The 18,154-nt window shown below is 50.4% G+C and overlaps 2 protein-coding genes and 1 long non-coding RNA gene across 6 annotated transcripts in view; 2 read left to right on the plus strand and 1 right to left on the minus strand.

Annotated features, from left to right (window-relative positions):
• Positions 1 to 8,113, minus strand: part of MGAT4B (alpha-1,3-mannosyl-glycoprotein 4-beta-N-acetylglucosaminyltransferase B) — a 52,647-nt gene extending 44,534 nt beyond the window's left edge. Inside the window, exon 1 of one of the 3 annotated variants that reach the window (XM_085591381.1) lies at positions 7,974 to 8,113. In XM_085591381.1, coding sequence (XP_085447507.1) covers positions 7,974 to 8,064 — 91 coding nt within the window. In that variant the 5' untranslated portion in view covers positions 8,065 to 8,113. Of the gene's footprint in view, positions 1 to 5,749; positions 6,128 to 7,973 lie in introns of those variants that run through there. The other 2 variants (XM_021552178.4, XM_085591380.1) reach the window with 2 other exon arrangements.
• A 1,112-nt stretch (positions 8,114 to 9,225) lies between these two features.
• Positions 9,226 to 10,602, plus strand: LOC146766184 (uncharacterized). The gene is made up of 2 exons (XR_014958315.1): positions 9,226 to 9,339; positions 10,405 to 10,602. It is a non-coding gene; the product is annotated as an uncharacterized LOC146766184 (long non-coding RNA).
• A 2,967-nt stretch (positions 10,603 to 13,569) lies between these two features.
• On the plus strand, positions 13,570 to 17,868 carry SQSTM1 (sequestosome 1). Of its 2 annotated transcripts, XM_021552165.4 has the most exons (8): positions 13,570 to 13,756; positions 13,870 to 13,965; positions 14,756 to 14,985; positions 15,094 to 15,262; positions 15,705 to 15,794; positions 16,298 to 16,542; positions 16,767 to 16,974; positions 17,567 to 17,868. In XM_021552165.4, the coding sequence occupies exons 1-8, from the start codon at positions 13,579 to 13,581 to the stop codon at positions 17,722 to 17,724; spliced, it is 1,374 nt and encodes a 457-aa protein (XP_021407840.2). In that variant the 5' UTR covers positions 13,570 to 13,578; the 3' UTR covers positions 17,725 to 17,868. The 2 variants fall into 2 exon arrangements, with proteins under 2 accessions (XP_021407840.2, XP_021407841.2); XM_021552166.4 differs by lacking the exon at positions 15,705 to 15,794.
• The last annotated feature ends 286 nt before the right edge of the window (positions 17,869 to 18,154 follow it).

Below are 18,154 nucleotides of genomic sequence, written 5' to 3' on the forward strand. Positions count from 1 at the left end.
TGTGGCAGTGTCCTCCAAACCCCTGTGACAAGAGATGTCACTGTCCCCAGAGAGCAGATGGGAACTGAGGCATGAAACCAGGCAGTCAACTGTTCCAAGACTGGAAGGGACACAGCACAGCAAGGACATGAATCCAAGTCTGTGCTCAAGAACACAGGTTAGGAGAGAGCCCTTGTAACTTCAACTCCATCACACAACAACATCTTAGTGTGGGAGCAGCAATGGGACACAGCAACTGCACACACAATACAGGTCAAGAGGCCCATTTAAAGGCCTTTAAAAAACTGCAAATAAATAAAAACAGATACAAATGTGACTCCAGACAATGTGCAACTTATTTTAATAAATGCATTTCAACAGATTGCACAGTGCCCCTCGCTCTTGGGATGAATTTGTTCAAGTCACAGAAGAAGTAATTTAGCAAATGCTGCTGCATTCCAGCCACCAATTTCACACAAAATCTGCTGAGCACCACCCAGGCCACATAAAGTCTCTCAGAAATGCTCCTGCACATCCTTTTATTCACCATGCATTTTAATGACAGATTTTCAAACTCCATGGTTCCCTAGCCAGGTCCTTGCCTGCACCTCCCCAGCCCTCAAAAGCACTTGCTGGGTCTCCTGCTGGTATCTCTCCTACTGGGAAACGTTTGCAAGGGCTGCCGTGAAGCAATCCCAGCTCAAACCAGGGCTTTCACTCCTATCCATTTCGCTGCAGGCAGTGCCCAAGACCTCAAAGAAACTACAAAAACCTGAAGTCAAGCTGGTGCAAGCAACAGAAATGGAAAAGCAGCGGGAACCCCAGATGCCGCAGGACACGGCTCGTATTTAACAATATCAAGCTTTGACTCTGCTGCTTCCAGAGCGGATTAGTGTTCACGGCTTTTATGCACTATAGAAGAAGACTTTGTAAACACACTCAGAGGAACATCCCTCCAGGACAAAGTTTGCTTCCCACAAAGGACACCCCCAGGGAGCAGAGCATCCTGCCGTGCCCGGCACTGCATGAGCGATATTTCCTTAGAGCCCTCCCTGCTGCTCCAGAGCAACATCCACGCTGCAGCCAGTGCCCCACAAACACCAAACCCAGCATCCTGCTCCTCACCACACCCACAAACCAAGGGAGAAACCCCGTGCTCAGACCTGCACCAAGACACCCAGCCAGGATGCATCTGGTGAGTCCTTCAAGGAGCTCTGCACTCCTGTTCTGAAGTGCTTCCACAACACCCACAGAAAAAAACAGGTCCCACAAGGTGACTGTGGTATCCAAAACACCACAGTCCCAACTGATCTTAGGGGTGTGAAGCCACCACACAAACACCAACCCCACTTTGCAGGCAAACCTACAGGTACAGAGCTGATTGCAGTTGGGGTTTTACAATGGATGCCAGGAGCTGGCTGGCAGTGAGTAATTAGAAATCATTAAAAGCTGACAGAGAAAAAACTTGCCAGGGGAAGCCTGCACAGGCAACATGGGTACAGAGCCTGCCCTGAGCTACACAGCCATACTGAGGAGGTATCATGCCAACCTCTACATAAAGCATTTCCAATGGGAATCTCCAGAAGGTTCAACACAAGATTTAAAATTTTCTCTCCAATTAAAAATCAAATCCCAACACTTAAACCCCAAATATCCTGCAGCATTTATGGCTCTGGCATAGGCTGCAAAGGGCAAATAGAAGGGCTGCATAAACAGTGCATGGTTGGTCAGTCAGTCAAGATAAGAACAAACATTATGGAAGAGAACTGAACAGTTTTCACCACTGGAAATGAAAAAAACCACAACAATTTAATTGGTAGGTTAAATTGTTTGCCTTCATCCCATCAGTGTGTCCTGAGTCCCCTGGAGTCCCCACGCTGGACACATAACACCTGAACCTGTCTGCACCTTCCCGAAGCCTGATCCTCCACTGTTAAGCCCTACACGTCCAACAACTGACATCAGGTTACAGAAGAGCCTTCTGCATGGCAATTCATGGTTTGGGAAGTGAAACCATATTTAAATCTAAAATCAGCAAAGGGAGAAAGTCGGACTTTGGCCAGGACACCCACCACCATGACACACAGCACGTGGCCCACCTCCGAACAGCCCGTGATGCTGGACACTGCCTGCCAGGGTGAGTGGCTGTGCTATTTGAGGCTGCCCTTCTCTTCCCACTCCTGCAGACTATTTCAAACCCCGTTTATAATTGGAAGGAGGCAGCATCTGTTTTTGCAGACCATGAGGTCAAAACTTTACTAATAAGCACAGCACAGCAGAACACCATTAGCAGGTAAACAAGCCCTGAGCTGGTCTCAGAAAAGCAGCTCTGGAGATGGCTTGTTCTGGCTTTTTTTCTTGCAATTAATTGTTTTGTCCTCCCAACACAGAGTGGGAAGACAAGCAGACTCTGCAATGCCTTACATTTTAATATCATATTATTCCCCACTAGAGGCAATGCGGACACCTTGCCAGACTTCCCCAGAACTCAACAACATCAGCAACTCACAGGAGCACTGGGAATTGTCTCCAGTCACTCACAGGGGATGACTGATGTTACAGGACTGGCAAACACAAAGCCTATCTTTGAAAAATATAGGTATGGGAATAAGGAGGCAGGAATTTATAATATAATCAGCTTAACTTCAGTTGAAATGCTTATAAGACAAGGAGAACTTCAGCAAGAGATAACCTCTGTTCATCAAGAACAAATCACATCAAATCTGTCATATTTCTTTCTGTGACAGGGTGTAGGGTGTCAGGACTTGCAGAAAGGGGGAAGAAACAAAGATTTCAGAGATCTCTGAAAGTGTCTGATGGGACATCCCCACAACATAGCCAGGGATGCAAGGATTGGCCTGAGCTGCCTGAAGGTAGGACCACCACTGCTGGGAAGACCACCTGTGAATGGGGCACTCTCTTTGAGCACAGACTGGGGGGGCTCTACTGAAGTATTTTCCAGTGGAACCCATCCCAGATCCAACACCAATTGGTGTTTTCATCCACAACTTGGTTGATGGCAGAGAAAACAGGCTAACTGACCTGGAAGGTTACACCAAGCTGAGAGGGACTGCAAGCATGCAGGAGGGCAAAATCAGAATTCAAAACAATCCTGAAAATTTAGAAGATGCAGTCTGGAGGAAAAAAAAAAAAAAAAAGGACACAGTTCAACAAGGACAAGCATGAGGTAATGCAATTTGGTAAGAATAATTAACCAGGCAAACACGAGATAAGGAATGAAAAAGAGGACAACATCTGGAGAGGAACAGTTGAAGGGTTGATGGGATAAAAAAAATAAACATGAGTCACCTATAGCAGAAGAGAAAAGCACACACAGTGGGATGTATAAACAGGACCATTGTTTGTAAAAGGTATGAAGTAACACTTAAGTCTTCTGAGCAAAAATACAGCAGCAACTTCAGCCTTTATCCCAGGTTAAGCATCCCTCCTCACCAAGAATGATGGTCCAGAAGAGTAACAAGAGCAACTGCAGCCCAAGAATATATGACCTAAAAAAGAGTGATCAAAGGAACCAGTGTGGTTTAATCTGGTTTAGTAAGGGAAACGGTAGCAAGTTCCAAATATCTACTGGCCTGCTGCAAAGAAGGACAGAAGGAACTTTTCTTCTGCCCGTTCCAAACAGATGGAAAAAAAGAAGAGCAATCCTGAAAGTAAAGTGAAGAAAAAGAAATTTCTGTACAAATCATAAGAAAAGCCTAATATGAGGGCTGCTAAATGTCAAACAGATTGTCTGGGGAGCTTAGGAGTCCCTGTCATGGGAGGTTTTCAAGAACGAACACGACAAACATCTGCCTGGAAAGGGTTGGTTATCAGCGATCCTGCGGAGGGCAGGAGATGGACTGAATGACCTCTCAAGGTCTTCTCCAGCTCTGTACTGAAAAATGGCCTGATACATAAATGAGCACAATAGCTGGAAACTGCCGTGCTGACACAGGCAGCCGTGCTGGCCGTGACCTGTTGTGGCCACTGCCGAGTGCAGTGGACGATTTGCTGCTGCCAGGGGAAAACGCATCCCAGAGAGGGTCCTGCCCAGAGGGACAGGGACAGTGGTACTCAGGGCTGTTGTCCTGGCACTTGCATGGGCCACAGGAAAAAGCTGCTTGTTAAAAAATAGAAGTGTGTCACAGGACAACACAGCCCAGACAGCACAGTCTGCCTAGTGGGGTTGGCCACCCTGCTTCTGGAAGCAGGAGGGGCTGCTCGGAGCCCACACAGCACTGCACACTGCTTTTGCTTTATTTATGAGAAGCTGCAAGCAAAGCCCCTGCTCAGTGGTAACCACAGGGCAGTTCTCAGAGCGTTCCTCTGCCCCTGCACAGCTACTGTGGTTTAGCACTTCTGTCAGAAAGCAACATACAACAGCAACACCTGCGTATGAAAACATTTTGGCCAGTTAAAAATATCACCAGCAGAAGCAAAGCAATCCACTGGTACAGAGGCAACACCCCTGCACTGCAAACGCCCACCACATAAACCTCTGCAGGAGGCAGCTCTGGTGGGATTTAAACCACCTTAGCAGCACAACAGGAGAGCCTTCAGTGATGAATGAGGCAGAGGATTCCAAGCAGCCACCTGTCAGACACCTGCAGCTGCCAGGACAAAATGGCACATCCCAGGCATTCCTGGCCTGCTGCCAGGGAAGGGGCTGGGTGGGTTCATGTCATCCTGCCCATCAGAGCCACAAAACCTCCCCCAGGAGCTGCCCCAGCCCTGAGGCCAGCCTTGCACTATGTGCAAGCTGCACCTTGTGATGGTGCATAGTGTGCCACAGGATTGCAAATCCATCAAGTCACAGCTTCCACTCGGCAAAAGCTGCTTCTCACCTGTACCAGGGAGAGATGCTTACATAGCAAGTGGGAGGAGAGAGTCAAGGCCTGGTTGGTCAGAGCACACACCTTTAATGACCTCTAAAAGTGCAGGAACTGGAAGAGCTGAGCGATTACCACAGGTGTAAGAGATTACACACTCATACACAGTACAGAGGCACAATTCAGAAGCGACTGTCAGAACTGTTCTCCAGGTCAGAATAAGTCCAGTGCACTGCTTGAGTGAGAGACTGGGTGGAGAAAAGCAACTATTGTGTTGTCAGGAAAAACCAGCAGCAAGCATCTCTGTAACACCTGCACAGGATTCCTCCGCAGCCTCGGTGGGACAGGGCCCTGCACCTCTGCTCTGCAGCTGCCTACTCAGTGCAAAGCCAGCACCAATATTTGTGTGCTGAAGCCACAGCTGTCACACCTGTCCCATATCCACTGAAGTTACTGGACTCAGCATTGAGCCACAAAAGACACATGCAGAGATGGCAGAGATGCTCAGATCTCCCTTCACCAGTTTGCCCAAAGAACCCCCAGCACCTGAAAGCTCCAGTTGCTGGCACTACCACACTTTCATGCAGATTTAACCCACCTGGCTGTCATCGCCCATGAAGGTTTTGGCCATAAACATGGGGTGCACAGAAGCACATCACCAAAGCCAAGCCAAGCGCACCCCGACCTGGAAAACGGCCCGCCCATCACCCCAGAGCCCCCCGACCCTCCGTGGGCGCCCCTGGCCACAGCGCGCCTGGGGGACGAGTAGAGACCCCGGCTGGGATACCTGCTGCGCAGCCGGGCACGGGCAGTCGCCCCAGGGCTTCCACAGGGCACGGTCCCGTGGGGACCAGGGGCGCACAGGACCCCGCCGAGCCCGCAGCCGTGGGGCTCCAGCAGGACCCTGCCCCAGGATCGCCCAGGTCCCGCAGGATGCTCACCGGGGCTGGATCCCAGCGCACCCCCCGGCTCCAGCCGGGCCGGACTCGCGGAGTCCCCGCATCCCCCCCGGCGGCGGGCGGCGGCCGGGCCCCTCTCACCTTTGTGCCCGCCGAAGGCGCCGTACCAGGAGAGCGAGAGCAGCGCGCACAGGCAGCCGAGCAGCAGCGTGAGCGCCGTGCCGCTGCGGAGCCTCATCGCCTCCTCGCCGGCGGGGGCGGCCGCATGTCCCGGGCGCGGCGCGGCCTCGGCGGCCCCGGCGGAGCGGAGCGGAGCGCGGAGCCGGGAGCGGAGCGGGGCGGGAGCGGAGCCGGGAGCGGAGCGGAGCGGAGCGGGGCGCAGCGCCCGCACCGCCCGCACGCAGCGCCCGCGCCGGGCCCGCCGGGCGGGCGGGGCGGGGCCGGGCGGCGCCGGGGCGGGGCCGGGGCGGGGCGGCAGCGAGCGAAGGGCGCCCCCGTGCGGGGGAACGCGGGACTGCAGAGGGACGGGTGAGTGTGAGTGTGAGTGTGAGTGTGAGTGTGAGTGTGAGTGTGAGTGTGTGAGTGTGAGGGTGAGTGTGAGAGTGTGAGTGTGAGAGTGTGAGTGTGAGAGTGAGAGTGTGAGAGTGAGAGTGAGAGTGAGAGAGTGTGAGAGTGTGAGTGTGAGAGTGTGAGTGTGAGAGTGAGAGTGTGAGAGTGAGAGTGAGAGTGAGAGTGTGAGTATGAGAGTGAGAGTGAGAGTGAGAGTGTGAGAGTGTGAGTGTGAGTGTGAGTGTGAGAGTGAGAGTGTGAGTGTGAGTGTGAGAGAGTGAGAGTGTGAGTGTGAGAGTGAGAGTGTGAGTGTGAGTGTGAGAGTGAGAGTGAGTGTGAGAGTGAGTGTGAGAGTGAGAGTGTGAGTGTGAGAGTGAGTGTGAGTGTGTGAGTGCATCAGTGTGTGTGTGAATGTATCAGTGTGAGTGTGAGTGTGAGTATGAGTGTGAGAGTGAGTGTGAGAGTGTGTGAGACTATCAGTGTGTGTGTGAATGTATCAGTGTGAGTGTAAGTGTGAGTGTGAGTGTGAGAGTGTGAGTGTGTGTGAGTATATTAGTGTGAGTGTGAGTGTGTATGTATCAGTGTGAGTGTGTGTGTGCGTGAGTGCGAGTGAGTGAGTGTATCAGTGTGTGTGTGAATGTATCAGTGTGAGAGTGTGAGTGTGTGAGAGTGAGTGTGAGAGTGTGTGAGAGTGTATCAGTGTGTGTGTGAATGTGTGTGTATCAGTGTGTGAGTGTGAGTGTGAGAGTGTGTGTGAGTGTATCAGTGTGTGTGTGTGAATGTGTATGTATCAGTGTGTATGTGTGTGTATGTATCAGTGTGAGTGTGTGTGAGTGTGAGTGCGAGTGAGTGTGAGTGTATCAGTGTGTGTGTGAGTGTGTGTATCAGCGTATGTGTGTGTGTGTATCAGTGTGAGTGTGTGTGAATGTGTATGTATCAGTGTGAACGTGTGGGTGAGTGTATCAGTGTGAGTGTGAGTGTGTATCAGTGTGAATGAGTGTGAGTATGAGTGTGAGCGTATATGTATCAATGTGAGTATGAGTGTGTGTGTATCAGTGTGAGTGTAATTGAGTGTAATTGAGTGTGTGAAAGTGTGTGTGAGTGTATGTTTATCAGTGTGTGTGTGTATCAGTGTGAGTGTAATTGAGTGTGTGTGTGTGAGTGTGACTGTGTGTATCAGTGTGTGTGTATGAGTGTAAGTGCATGTGTCTGTATGCATCTGCATGTCTCTGCACAAGTCTATGTATGTGTGTGTGCATATCTGTGTGTCTGTGAGTGTGTGACTGTGTGAGAGTGTGAGATTGTGTCTGAGATTGTCTGTGTGTGTGTATATGAATGCGTGTGCACCTCTCTGTGTGTGTTTGAGTGTGTATCTGACCGTGTCCATCCACGTACAACAACAGTGTGTATGTGTGTGCAAGAGTGCAAGTTCACAGGTTACGTATATAAATAAATGTACATACCTGTATCCTTGGCTTACTCCAGTCGATGCACACCTGCCTCCTCATGCCCATCCATATGTCCCTACAAAGCTACAGATGTGTCTGCGGGTACCTGCGTGGGTCTGTACACGTGTGTGTGTGTGTGTGTGTGTGTGTGTGTGTATGTGTGTGTGCGTGGCCATGTCCATATGTGTCACTCTGTGCCCATATGTCTGTGTGTGTGTGAACACTCACCCAGGTCCATCTGCCTGCAGGGTGTGGGGGTGTGCACGTACCTGTGGCTGTGCCAGGGTGATGCACATCCCTGCACGTGGACCCCCAGGAATGGCCCGGTCCCTGCGGTGTCACGGGTGGGTGCCCCTGCATGGAGGTGCGTGCTCAGCCCCCTTGCACAGGGATGTGCCCATGGGGAATGGACAGCTGGGGGTGCAGGATGAGGAGTCACGCCGTGCATCCTCACTGCCATTCCCGCAGAAGTGTTTCGTCTTGGTGAAGGAAACAGAATCCAATGTTTATTGGGAGAAAATCCACGACAGAAGAATATCACAAACAGAAGCTGCTGCCCAGAAGGACGTTATCCCTTTTCAAAGGACCTGGCACTCAGGGGTTATGACCTCAAGCTGCTTGCTTGGGTGAAGGACAGAAGAAATCAGATTACAAAATTATTTTGCTTTTGTTTTCTTCTGTTAATGTCCAGCTTATTTCATTATAGACTGCACTGTGAGGTCAGACTCCACAGGCACTTATTTGCCTTCATCATCTGAACTTGTTTCTGTGGGTGGGCATGAGGTCAGGCAGCTCAGGTGCCCTGTACATGGGTACATAACTCCTGAACCAGCAAAAGCTGTCATCTCCCATTCCCCAGAGCTCTTTTAGCAAGTAAATATTTCTCTGACATGTAAATACCGTAGGGCTGCCAGCGATCAAAGTCTGCTGCCTGAAATGTCCGGATCAATGGGGGTGCGATGCAATGCGGCGTGTGCCCGTGCCAGGGCCGGGAGCGGCGGTGCCGGGGCTCAGCAACGCTCGGAGCCATCCCAGGTGGCAGGCAGGGAGGAGCTGGGGGCCGGCAGACATGGGAATTCTCCCGAAAAGGAAAATCTGCCCAGTGGATCCTCAGGCATCCTCTCTGTTTCCTCCTGGAGAGGTGACAGTGAAGGGAGCCCAGCACTCGGGAAGGTGCAGGGGCTGCCTCGAGGTGCTCTGGGTGCCTCGTTTATGAGGAAAAGCACAGGTCTTGCCTAACTGCATCCTTAGAACATTCTTCAGTTCGTTAAATAAAGCACATTTTTCAAATCTTGAAATGGCCTCTGCCGGTGTTAGAGAATCCGGGAAGGAAATCGGCAGAGGGAGCCCTTTGGATGGCATCAGGAGTTTCTGCCTCCCTCCTCTGCCAGGAGCCAGGTGGGAGCTGCGGGGCCGAGCACAGACCTCATCCCTGGGCAGGGAAACGCCCTGAGCGGGGAAATCCCCTGGCAGAACTCCCAGGAACGCCGAAAAAACGAAAAAACCCCGCGGGCGGGGCTTGGACCGGTGCATCCTGACCTGGATTTTACAAAGCACGAACAACCCCCATCACAACATAAGGCAGCAGCAGATCCGCAGGAATTAATGGCAGCCCTCCACAAAGGTGGCAGACAAGTAAGAGCTGGTGGGGAAGTGCTGTGCTCTATTAAATGTTGGCTGTTTATTTTCAGAGGTGCAAAATGCTCCCACCACTCAGGATATCGGGTGTGTCTGCAGCGGGAGAGAAGAGAGGAACATTAATAATTTCTCCAAGACAATTAATTAGACTCTTTCCCAAGGATAAAGTTTAATCTAATTTCTTCTGTTATACTTTGTCTTCATAAAAGTCTGAAGAAATTAATGAGCTTTATACCACCCTCTCATGATAAAAAACCTTGGGTTCTCTTGGAAATAATGAGGGATTAAGCCAAATTGCAGCACCTGCCATTTTTCTCTTAGACCTGCAAAGTCTTTTTTATTCTTTAAATCTATCCCTCTTTTCCCAGTTTTGTCTTTTATTCTGTTTTTAAAGTTTTGAGCAAATTTTGAGCAAGTTTTGAGCTTTCGTATTTTGCAGAGCAAAAATTAAAATGTGAATTGCAGAGACCCAAAACCCCAGCAAATAGCAAATGCAGAGAAAAGGTGGGGTTTTTTTTGTGTTTTTTTTTTTTTTTTTTTTTTAAATGGTGATCTCATGATCTTTGAACAGTTGATGCTGGCAATGCTGAGTGTGCTGCAGAAATGAGGGGCCTTCATGGGAAACACTCCCATAGCAATCCACAGGTCCTGAGGCCATTACAAAAATTAGAAAGAGAAAACATTTATTAGGTCTAGGTATAAAATGTAATCCAGATTTATAGCTGATTTTATCTAGTGCTTGAAAGAGCTTAGCTCTGGAGTTTGGCCCATCTTTAGGCTTGATCCTTCCCAGGCTGCTTTATGCAAGAAACAAAATAATTTCATTTTCTATGTTTTATAGGCTGCTGTGTTCAAACATCACCATGGCTTGTTTCACAGCAGTATAAATGTTTTCAAATCTCTTTAGCCATGAGAGAGGAAAATGACAACAGGGTGCTTTATGTTCAAAGTGTTGACATGTTGATGCTTTAAATCAGGGCAAAAGCTACAAGTCAGATTTTCAAAGCAACACTAGGCCCAAGAAATTCACATAGGTTGCAAAAAACTCTTTCTCATCTCCAGGAACAATCCTTATGGAACTGCATAACACTCCTGGTGTGCTTCTACCTTGTACCTGCTGTCCACCCATTCTTCCTATCTGCTCCTGTGTCTCAGTGAAAAAACTGCCAGAGTTTTCTGCCTTTAACAGTTTCACCACAGCTGCTGAGCCTGTGTAAACACCTGACGTGGCACAGCTGAACTTCAGGAAAGCCTCAAAAATGAGACAGCAAAAAACTCCCAGCTCGGCTTTGTGCTCTGCCTGTGCCAATGAGGAAGGAGGGTTCTGCTTCCGAGGCACGAACCGGGTTTTCACTGGGCTAGAGGAGGAAAGAAGAGGTCATGGGACCAGGCTGAGTCACCAGTGTCTGTCCCGATGTGCCTGGAGGATCCTGCACCTCTCCAGAAGCCTCTGGAAGGACACGTGGGATTGCTGGGTGTGGATGGGCACTCAGTGCAGCCCAGAGCTGTGCGTGGTCCCACCATCACCACACACTGTCCTGCCAACCCTCCCCTCCTCACCAGGAGTGCTGGGGCAGTGACGGCAGTCTCAGGCTGGAGCAATGAGCTGGGCAAAACTTCCTCTGGAAAATTTCCTCATCAGCCTCTGCTGTGGTTTGCAAGCAAGGAAAAGATTGGACATTTCACCTCCTCCATCCCACCTTCTTCCCCCCAGGGCTTTATTGCAAACATAAGAAGTTTGGACAGAAGTATTTCTGGTGATTGTGCCCTCAGAACAAAAACCTCACCAAATATTGTCAAACATTTCCCAGCAGAAGTGGGTGTAGAGAGAAAGCAGATCACTGAAGGGATGCTAATTGCTCCTTTTTAAGCCTTTCCTCTCTAACTTGAATTTTTAAACTCCAACAGCATTTTTTCACTGTTCTCTTTACTGTTCCTTTGCTATATCCATGTGTGAAGCTGGCTGCTCAGCACCTGGGGCCAACGAGCCACTTTTTTGGGCAGGAGTTGCTGTGCTGCCATGGGATTCCTAAGAAAGTATCCACACAACCACTGCTCCATGCTGAGAATGCCAAAATCCAGATCCACTCACAAACAGAAGGAGAAACTGCTCTAGTGGATCTGGGAATAGAGCACAGCTCCTCACATGGGGCTGAGGAACCGGGCAGAGGCAGAGCCCAGGCTGGAGGAAACGGGGGAGAGCGAGGTCTGAGCTGCAGGAGGGCTGCCCGGAGGAAATCCCCGACCTCGAGGAGGAGGAGGAGGAGGAGGAGGAGGAGACTCACTGAGTCACTCCCGTCCCGTGATCGGTGAGGTAAGCCGTGAGACCAGTGAAAGCCTGTTCGCCTTGTGTTTTGTAAAAGTGCATGATGTCACAGCAAGAGCTGTGCGTGACTCAGCATGTCCCACCAGGAGAACTGGATTGAAGTGGACACGGGAAAACTCAAATTTCTGATTTTACTTTAGCACATTGCTTGATAATTACAAATGCAACAATCAATTAGCCTGGAGACAGAACTGACATGAAAAGACACAGCAACTTGAGGACACCCCCTACCCTGCACTTCAAACACCCCTCAAACACAGGCAGGGATGGAGAAGGGAATAGGAACTGGAGCTGTCTGGAACAGCAGCAGCTTGGAACCTAAGGAATGGATGTGCTGGGTCTCAAAATACAGTTCTGGCCTAATAGATGAGATGAAAGTGGCCCTCGAGGTCTTCAGAAGCAACATGAGATGGGCATGTTGGAGGTGCTGCTTGGTGAGGCACATCCAACACTGGTAGAGTGCCCTGTACTGCATGTCCTGCTTCTCCTGGCACCATAAAATCAGATTTTATGGAGAAAAAGCATAATCCAACAATGTCAAGGTATCAGCTTTCATTGACATTTTCAGATATAAGGATACACACAGCAAACAGGCAAAAGGGAAGGTGAAACACCATATGGCTTTGCTGCCTGCCCAAAGTTTTCAATATTGGCTGCTGTAAAAGCCGCTGAATAATTTCCTACACAGCATCATCCATGTTTCCTGCTGAATTTGCTGGTATTTAAACTTTAACCCACTGCTTTACAGTGCAAACATTAGCCATGTCATACATAGAAACTGAATTTTCTAGAAAGCATTTTAACTTAAATGGGGCAAACTTTTCCACTGTAAATACTATTTTCCAGGAAAGGGTTGCAATGTCAACATTGTGCCACATATACCAAAAATGTCTCTACATAAAAGGCCAAGTGTTTTAACATATATACTTTAGGTCAAGAAATAAACTACCTTCCCATTGTGGAAATTAAAATTTATGCTTCTCTTGATTACAGAAGATGATAAATCGTGACACAGTTCCTCCTAAGTTCTTAATATCTTAAACTAAGAAATACAGCACCAAGAGTCAGAGTGGTCAGGCCCTTGGGTGAGAGGAAAGTAACACCAACAAGGAACCTAATAATCATTGATCCATCATTATTTAATTATGCTTGGACAGCACAGACGGTGTGTTCTGCCAGCTGAACCCTCCTGCGGCCGGATTAAGAGGCCTGTCAACTGTATGTGATCCGCAAAAAAAATACTGCTGCCAACCAGCTTGCAAAGGCCACAGCACATCCTCCTTAATGTCAGCTGTGTTTACACCAGTGACCTTATTTTTAGTGCCCGCTCCTGACACAGGGGTTCAGTTATTTATTCCTGCCACGCTCGGCACGCCAGCCGCTCCGGTGGGTGCCGCACGAGCGGGGCTGGCTCGTGGCTCCCGCTCCGCTCCCGGCCGCGCTGCCGCCGTGGAGGGGAGGCAGCGCCGGGATGCCAAGCGCCTGCCGGCTCCCGGCGGCCGGGAGCGGTGACGGGACCGGGGCGGCCCGGCGCTGCCCGTGCTGTGGTGTTGCCCCCGGTGTGTCTCGGAGGTCACCCAGGGGTCCCCGTGTCGCGCTCACTGCCCGCCGCCCCCGCTGGTGCCCCGGGGCCCAAACCGGGGCCGGGCAGGGCAGGGAGCAGACATGGGCATTTGCACGTATCCACAGGTTTTCCCGTGCGCCGTGGGCGCTTTTCCGTGGCCCTGGATGGGGACGGAGCAGGAACGGGAGCGGGGCGGGCCGGGGCAGGGCAGAGGGGGGTGGCCTCGGGGGCGGGGCCGGTGCCGCGGCGCTTAAAAGCGCGGCCGGCGGAGCCGCCGTCGCCGCTCACCCCGCCCCGCGCCGCTCCGTGTCTCGGTCCCGGCCGCAATTCCTGCTGCGCCACAGCCATGGCGGCGCTGACGGTGAAAGCCTACCTGCTGGGCAAGGAGGAGGCGGCCCGCGAGATCCGCCGCTTCACGCTGCCGCCGCCCGCTCGCTACCGGGCCATCTACGACCGTGTCGCCGAGCTCTTCCAGGGGCTGCTGCGGGCCGGGCCGCCGCCCGCCTTCCGCATGCACTACAAGGGTGAGCGGGGCTGGGGCAGCTGCCGGGTCCCGGGGTGGCAGATCGCGGGGCGCGGGGCTCTGGCTGCCCCGTTACCCCACCGGGCGCCTCATCCTGCGCTTCGCCCTTTCCAGATGAGGACGGGGACCTGATCGCTTTTTCCAGCGACGAGGAGCTGGAGTTGGCGATGCCCTACGTGCGGGATGGCGTGTTCCGTGTTTATATCAAAGGTACGGGTAGCAGCTCCGGAGGGCACGGCGGGTCTCGGCTGAGCCTCCTGGCAGCGCTCCCAAAGCGGGAGAAGCCAGCCCCGGCCCTTCCCGTGTCCTCGAGCGCCGAGTGGAAGCTGCGGCCTCTGCGGGGGAGGTTAAATAAAGGGCAGTGTAATGTGACGGAACATGAATTTGAGGTGGGATAAACAAACCACAGGTTTCCTCCTAGCCCTATCAGCTGGCCCAGTGTGAGGCTCTGTTGTCATTCTCGTTCCCTGGATACACTAAACCAGTGGTGGTATCCTAAATATTCAAAACAACATGTTAGCTTTAATTCCACTTTCCCAGTGCGTAGTTGCTTCCCAGTCCCTTGTTCATGTAGAAGCCCTCAAAGCTTTATCTGCAGTCCATCTAGTGAGCCACACCTGTTGTCCCCATTCTCATGTTATGCTTCATGGCATCTGCATTCCTAACTCCTTCTCCAGAAACATTTTGTTCTTGCAGTGCTTGGGAAGGTAGGGTGAGAAGCCAGATGAGGTGGTGCAGTGCTAATCTAAAAAAAGTGTGCCAAGGGATATTTAGGATAACGTAGGCTTGGTTTCAGGAGGAGGTATCTTTGCAAAACCTCTTTGCACGTGGTTTAAGGTCTCTTACATGAGCCTGGCTTAGGTTTGACAGCCAGTGTAAAAATAAACTGACCTAGTAAGTCAACACTGCTCGGACGGGCTGTTTGTGCTTCCTCCTCGGCCTGACTTCAAGGCCGTAGATAGTAATCTGATCTTGATGTGAAATTTCCCTTCCTTAACAGAGAAGAAGGAGTGCAAGCGGGAGCACCGCTCGCAGTGCAGCCAGGAGCCGCCCCGCAACATGGTGCACCCCAACGTCATCTGTGATGGCTGTGAGGGACCTGTGGTGGGGACCAGGTTCAAGTGCAGTGTCTGTCCAGACTATGACCTGTGCAGCACCTGCGAGGGGAAGGGCATCCACAAGGAGCACAACATGGTGATGTTCCAAAGCCCACTGCTTAATCCGTTTGAGGTGAGCAAAATCTATGGAAGGCAACTGATGAGTGAGAGATTCCTCAAATTCAAGTCAGGCGTTTCAGTTGCTCAGAACTCGCTGTCACACGAATGTCACCCTTTACAGTGGATTCCCCGAGGACGCTGGCTCCGTAAAATGCGCCATGGTGTTCCACCTTTCCCATGGATGCACTGCTGGGGGTATCCTGGGCCTGCAGCTCCCTGCCAGAACTCGGAGCAAGCTGAAGCCACCGCTGAAGCCACCACTGCAGCCCCCAGTGCACCTGCTGCAGAAGGTGAGAGGAGGTGCCCTGGTAGACAGGGTGGTGGTGGAGCCTCAGACCAGCTGAGGTTCTGCAGCATAGGGTAGAATCTGGGTGGGAGAACAAAGGAATTGGCACCTTTCAGCACAAAGTGTTATTACTTTAAGGTGTGCTTGGGTCCGTGCAGTCAATGAGGATGCAGATAAAGTATCTGGAACCCAACCAAGCTGAGCTGTTAGGTCAAGCATGTCACTATTGTACTCCAGACCTGCCTTTCAGCATGGCTGATGAGCCATAATAATGCTAATACTGGCTTTCTGTTCCAGAGGTAGCCCAGTTAGTTGTTCTCTGTAGTGCTTTGTTCTGTAATGTATGTCAGTGACAGGAATGAGCTTTAAGCTCCTGTGGGGACACACCCTCTGCAGGTGCCCTTTCCCTCAGAGCTTGTGTGTGCTAACAGAAATTGTTTTTCTAGAAGCTTCTACTAACAGCCAGCCTCAGGACCCCAATGTCACCTTCCTAAAGAATGTTGGGGAGAGTGTTGCAGCTTTTCTGAGTCCCCTGGGTAAGTGATAATGTACAGTTTGTTACCAGTCCTTGAGACTGGCTTACAGGTCTGTTTAACAGGAGCAGCAGTCAGTTGTTGTGACTGGTCTTCAAATTACCTCCTGTCCTAAGCCTCAAAGGCTTAGTTTATACTTGGATACTAATAATGCTTAGGCTTAGAACAGTTGCTCAGTACCTTTTATTTGAAAAAAATGAGGAAAAATTTCAATAATGTGTCAGCCCTTTAAGTCAGTGGTGACTCTAGATTTTGCCTGGTTTATGTGGACATAGATGTAACTTCTGCCCTGCCTTTAAGTATTTGGCTTGTCTGTGTGGAGGAAGATGGCTGTTCAGTGCTTAGCTATTCTTTAGTAAAGAAGGCTTTGCATTTTAATTCCTGCTGTTACATGGCAGATTGTAGGATGACAGAAACCTTAAGAGTGTAGAGCAGGATCGATCCATTTAGGGCTGCTTTGGAAAAAAAACCTCTTACCACTTTGTCTACCTTAAATGCTTTTCTAGGTATTGAAGTTGATATCGATGTGGAACACGGAGGACAGAGAAGCAAAGTGACTCCTACTTCTGCCAACCAAGAGAAGACCGGTGCTGAGGCAACCAGCAGTGCTCCAACCCAGAATGTTCAGACCAAAGCAGACTGGAATAACACAGAGTCTGCTACACAAGTAAATGTCATTGCAGAACAGATGCAAGACATGGTGGTAGATTCTGTGCCCACACAAATGGAAGATGGCAGCTTCCACTCCCAGGTACAAAACTACAACAGTAATTGAATGCAATCACTTGGAATGCACTGCAGGAATGAGTATTAAGATGAGAGCAGATTAAGGGATACACAGCACCTTTACAGATTTACAGCAAAGGTGGTGGGACTTCTTGGGGATGTAATTCTTTATATTAAAGGCAAATAGGAGTGTGCATACTGCCTGGGAAGCACTACAGCACCTGGACCCTTTCTTTTTTTCCATTTTAGGAACACAGTGAGTCTAGCAGTTCATCAGGGGGCGAGGAGGACTGGACCCACTTATCATCCAAAGAAGTGGATCCTTCCACAGGTGAACTGCAGTCTCTGCAAATGCCAGACACAGACGGTCCCAGCTCCCTGGATGTGCCTCGGGATCCTCCCCAGCCAGGACCTACAGGACTGCGAGAAGCTGCTCTCTACCCACACCTGCCCCCAGGTAGGAGAGTGTGAGCAGGTTTCATAGCTGAGAGTAACTTTGTCTAGGGAACTGCCTACTTGGCTTGACACAAGCAGACTTCTTGTAGAGGTGGTAGAAACCAAGGTTGTGTAAGTTAGAGCTAAACCTGTCCCAGGTTTGGCAGCTCTTGCACTCTGTTAGAGAAGATCAGGTGGCTCCTCTCTTGAATGTGGGCCACTAACCACATGTCTGACCTTGGGCTAATATGCCATTTGAGCAACATGAAATAGGTGCTGTCCTTGATCATGTCCTTGCTGTGTACTGCTCAAGAGAGCCTTTAATGCAGGACATGGACCAGTACATCCTGTGGCTTCAGGGCAGCACTTTCCTGGTGGGAGCCACTAACAGTATCCAAGGCCCCTCAACTGCCATCAGCAGCACTGAGGCCCACAGCAAGGCCAGCTGAGCCCAGCTAAGCACTTTCCTTAGCTCTGATTATGTATTGTTTATCTCACACATCTGCACTCCTGGGAGACAAAGAAAAGCATGTCTCCTTCTGTCAAAGAATGCTGTTAAACCCTTGCCTGGTTTTCTAATTACATGAAATAGTTGAACTGTATTATTTTCACAGAAGCTGAGCCTCGCCTCATTGAGTCTCTGTCCCAGATGCTCTCCATGGGTTTCTCCGATGAGGGTGGATGGCTCACTCAGCTCCTGCAGATCAAGAACTGCGACATTGGGGCAGCACTGGATGCCATCCAGTATTCTAAGCAGCCACCTCACTTGTAGTAGTAACAAAAACCTCTTTTCTAGCTGAAAGCAGATAATGCAGCCTTGAGCTATTGTGGTTCATAATTTTTCCTACTCTGGATTTCTGTCTCACATTCTTACGTGCTTGTAGAATGGAGGAAAAATAAATACTACTGCATGTCATGTGTCTGTGGAACATTTCAGTATCACAGCTACATCACCTACGGATGAGGCTGAAAACACGGAGCAGCCCAGGACTGCCTTTCTGCATGTACTTTGGTGTACACTTAGGCCTACTCTTAGGAAGAGAAATCCAATCCTTTGCTGGCTCTGGAGCTTTCTTACAGCTCTGGAAGAAAGGGTTGCTATGGGAGGTTTCAACAAAGATGTAGTTTGGGGGGGAAAGAGCTGTAGTTTTGTAAGGAGGAATCAATCACAGAATTTAATTGTATGGGCCACAAATCCTTAA

This window comes from Lonchura striata, chromosome 13, assembly GCF_050655825.1.
Source record: "Lonchura striata isolate lonStrDom1 chromosome 13, ASM5065582v1, whole genome shotgun sequence".
Taxonomy (NCBI): domain Eukaryota; kingdom Metazoa; phylum Chordata; class Aves; order Passeriformes; family Estrildidae; genus Lonchura; species Lonchura striata.

Coding starts and splice junctions, on each gene's coding strand:
- SQSTM1 (XM_021552165.4), top strand. CDS start 13,579: ATGGCGGCGCTGACGGTGAAAGCCTACCTGCTGGGCAAGGAGGAGGCG. Junction 13,757..13,869: donor CTTCCGCATGCACTACAAGG/GTGAGCGGGGCT, acceptor CGCCCTTTCCAG/ATGAGGACGGGGACCTGATC. Junction 15,263..15,704: donor CAGTGCACCTGCTGCAGAAG/GTGAGAGGAGGT, acceptor TTGTTTTTCTAG/AAGCTTCTACTAACAGCCAG.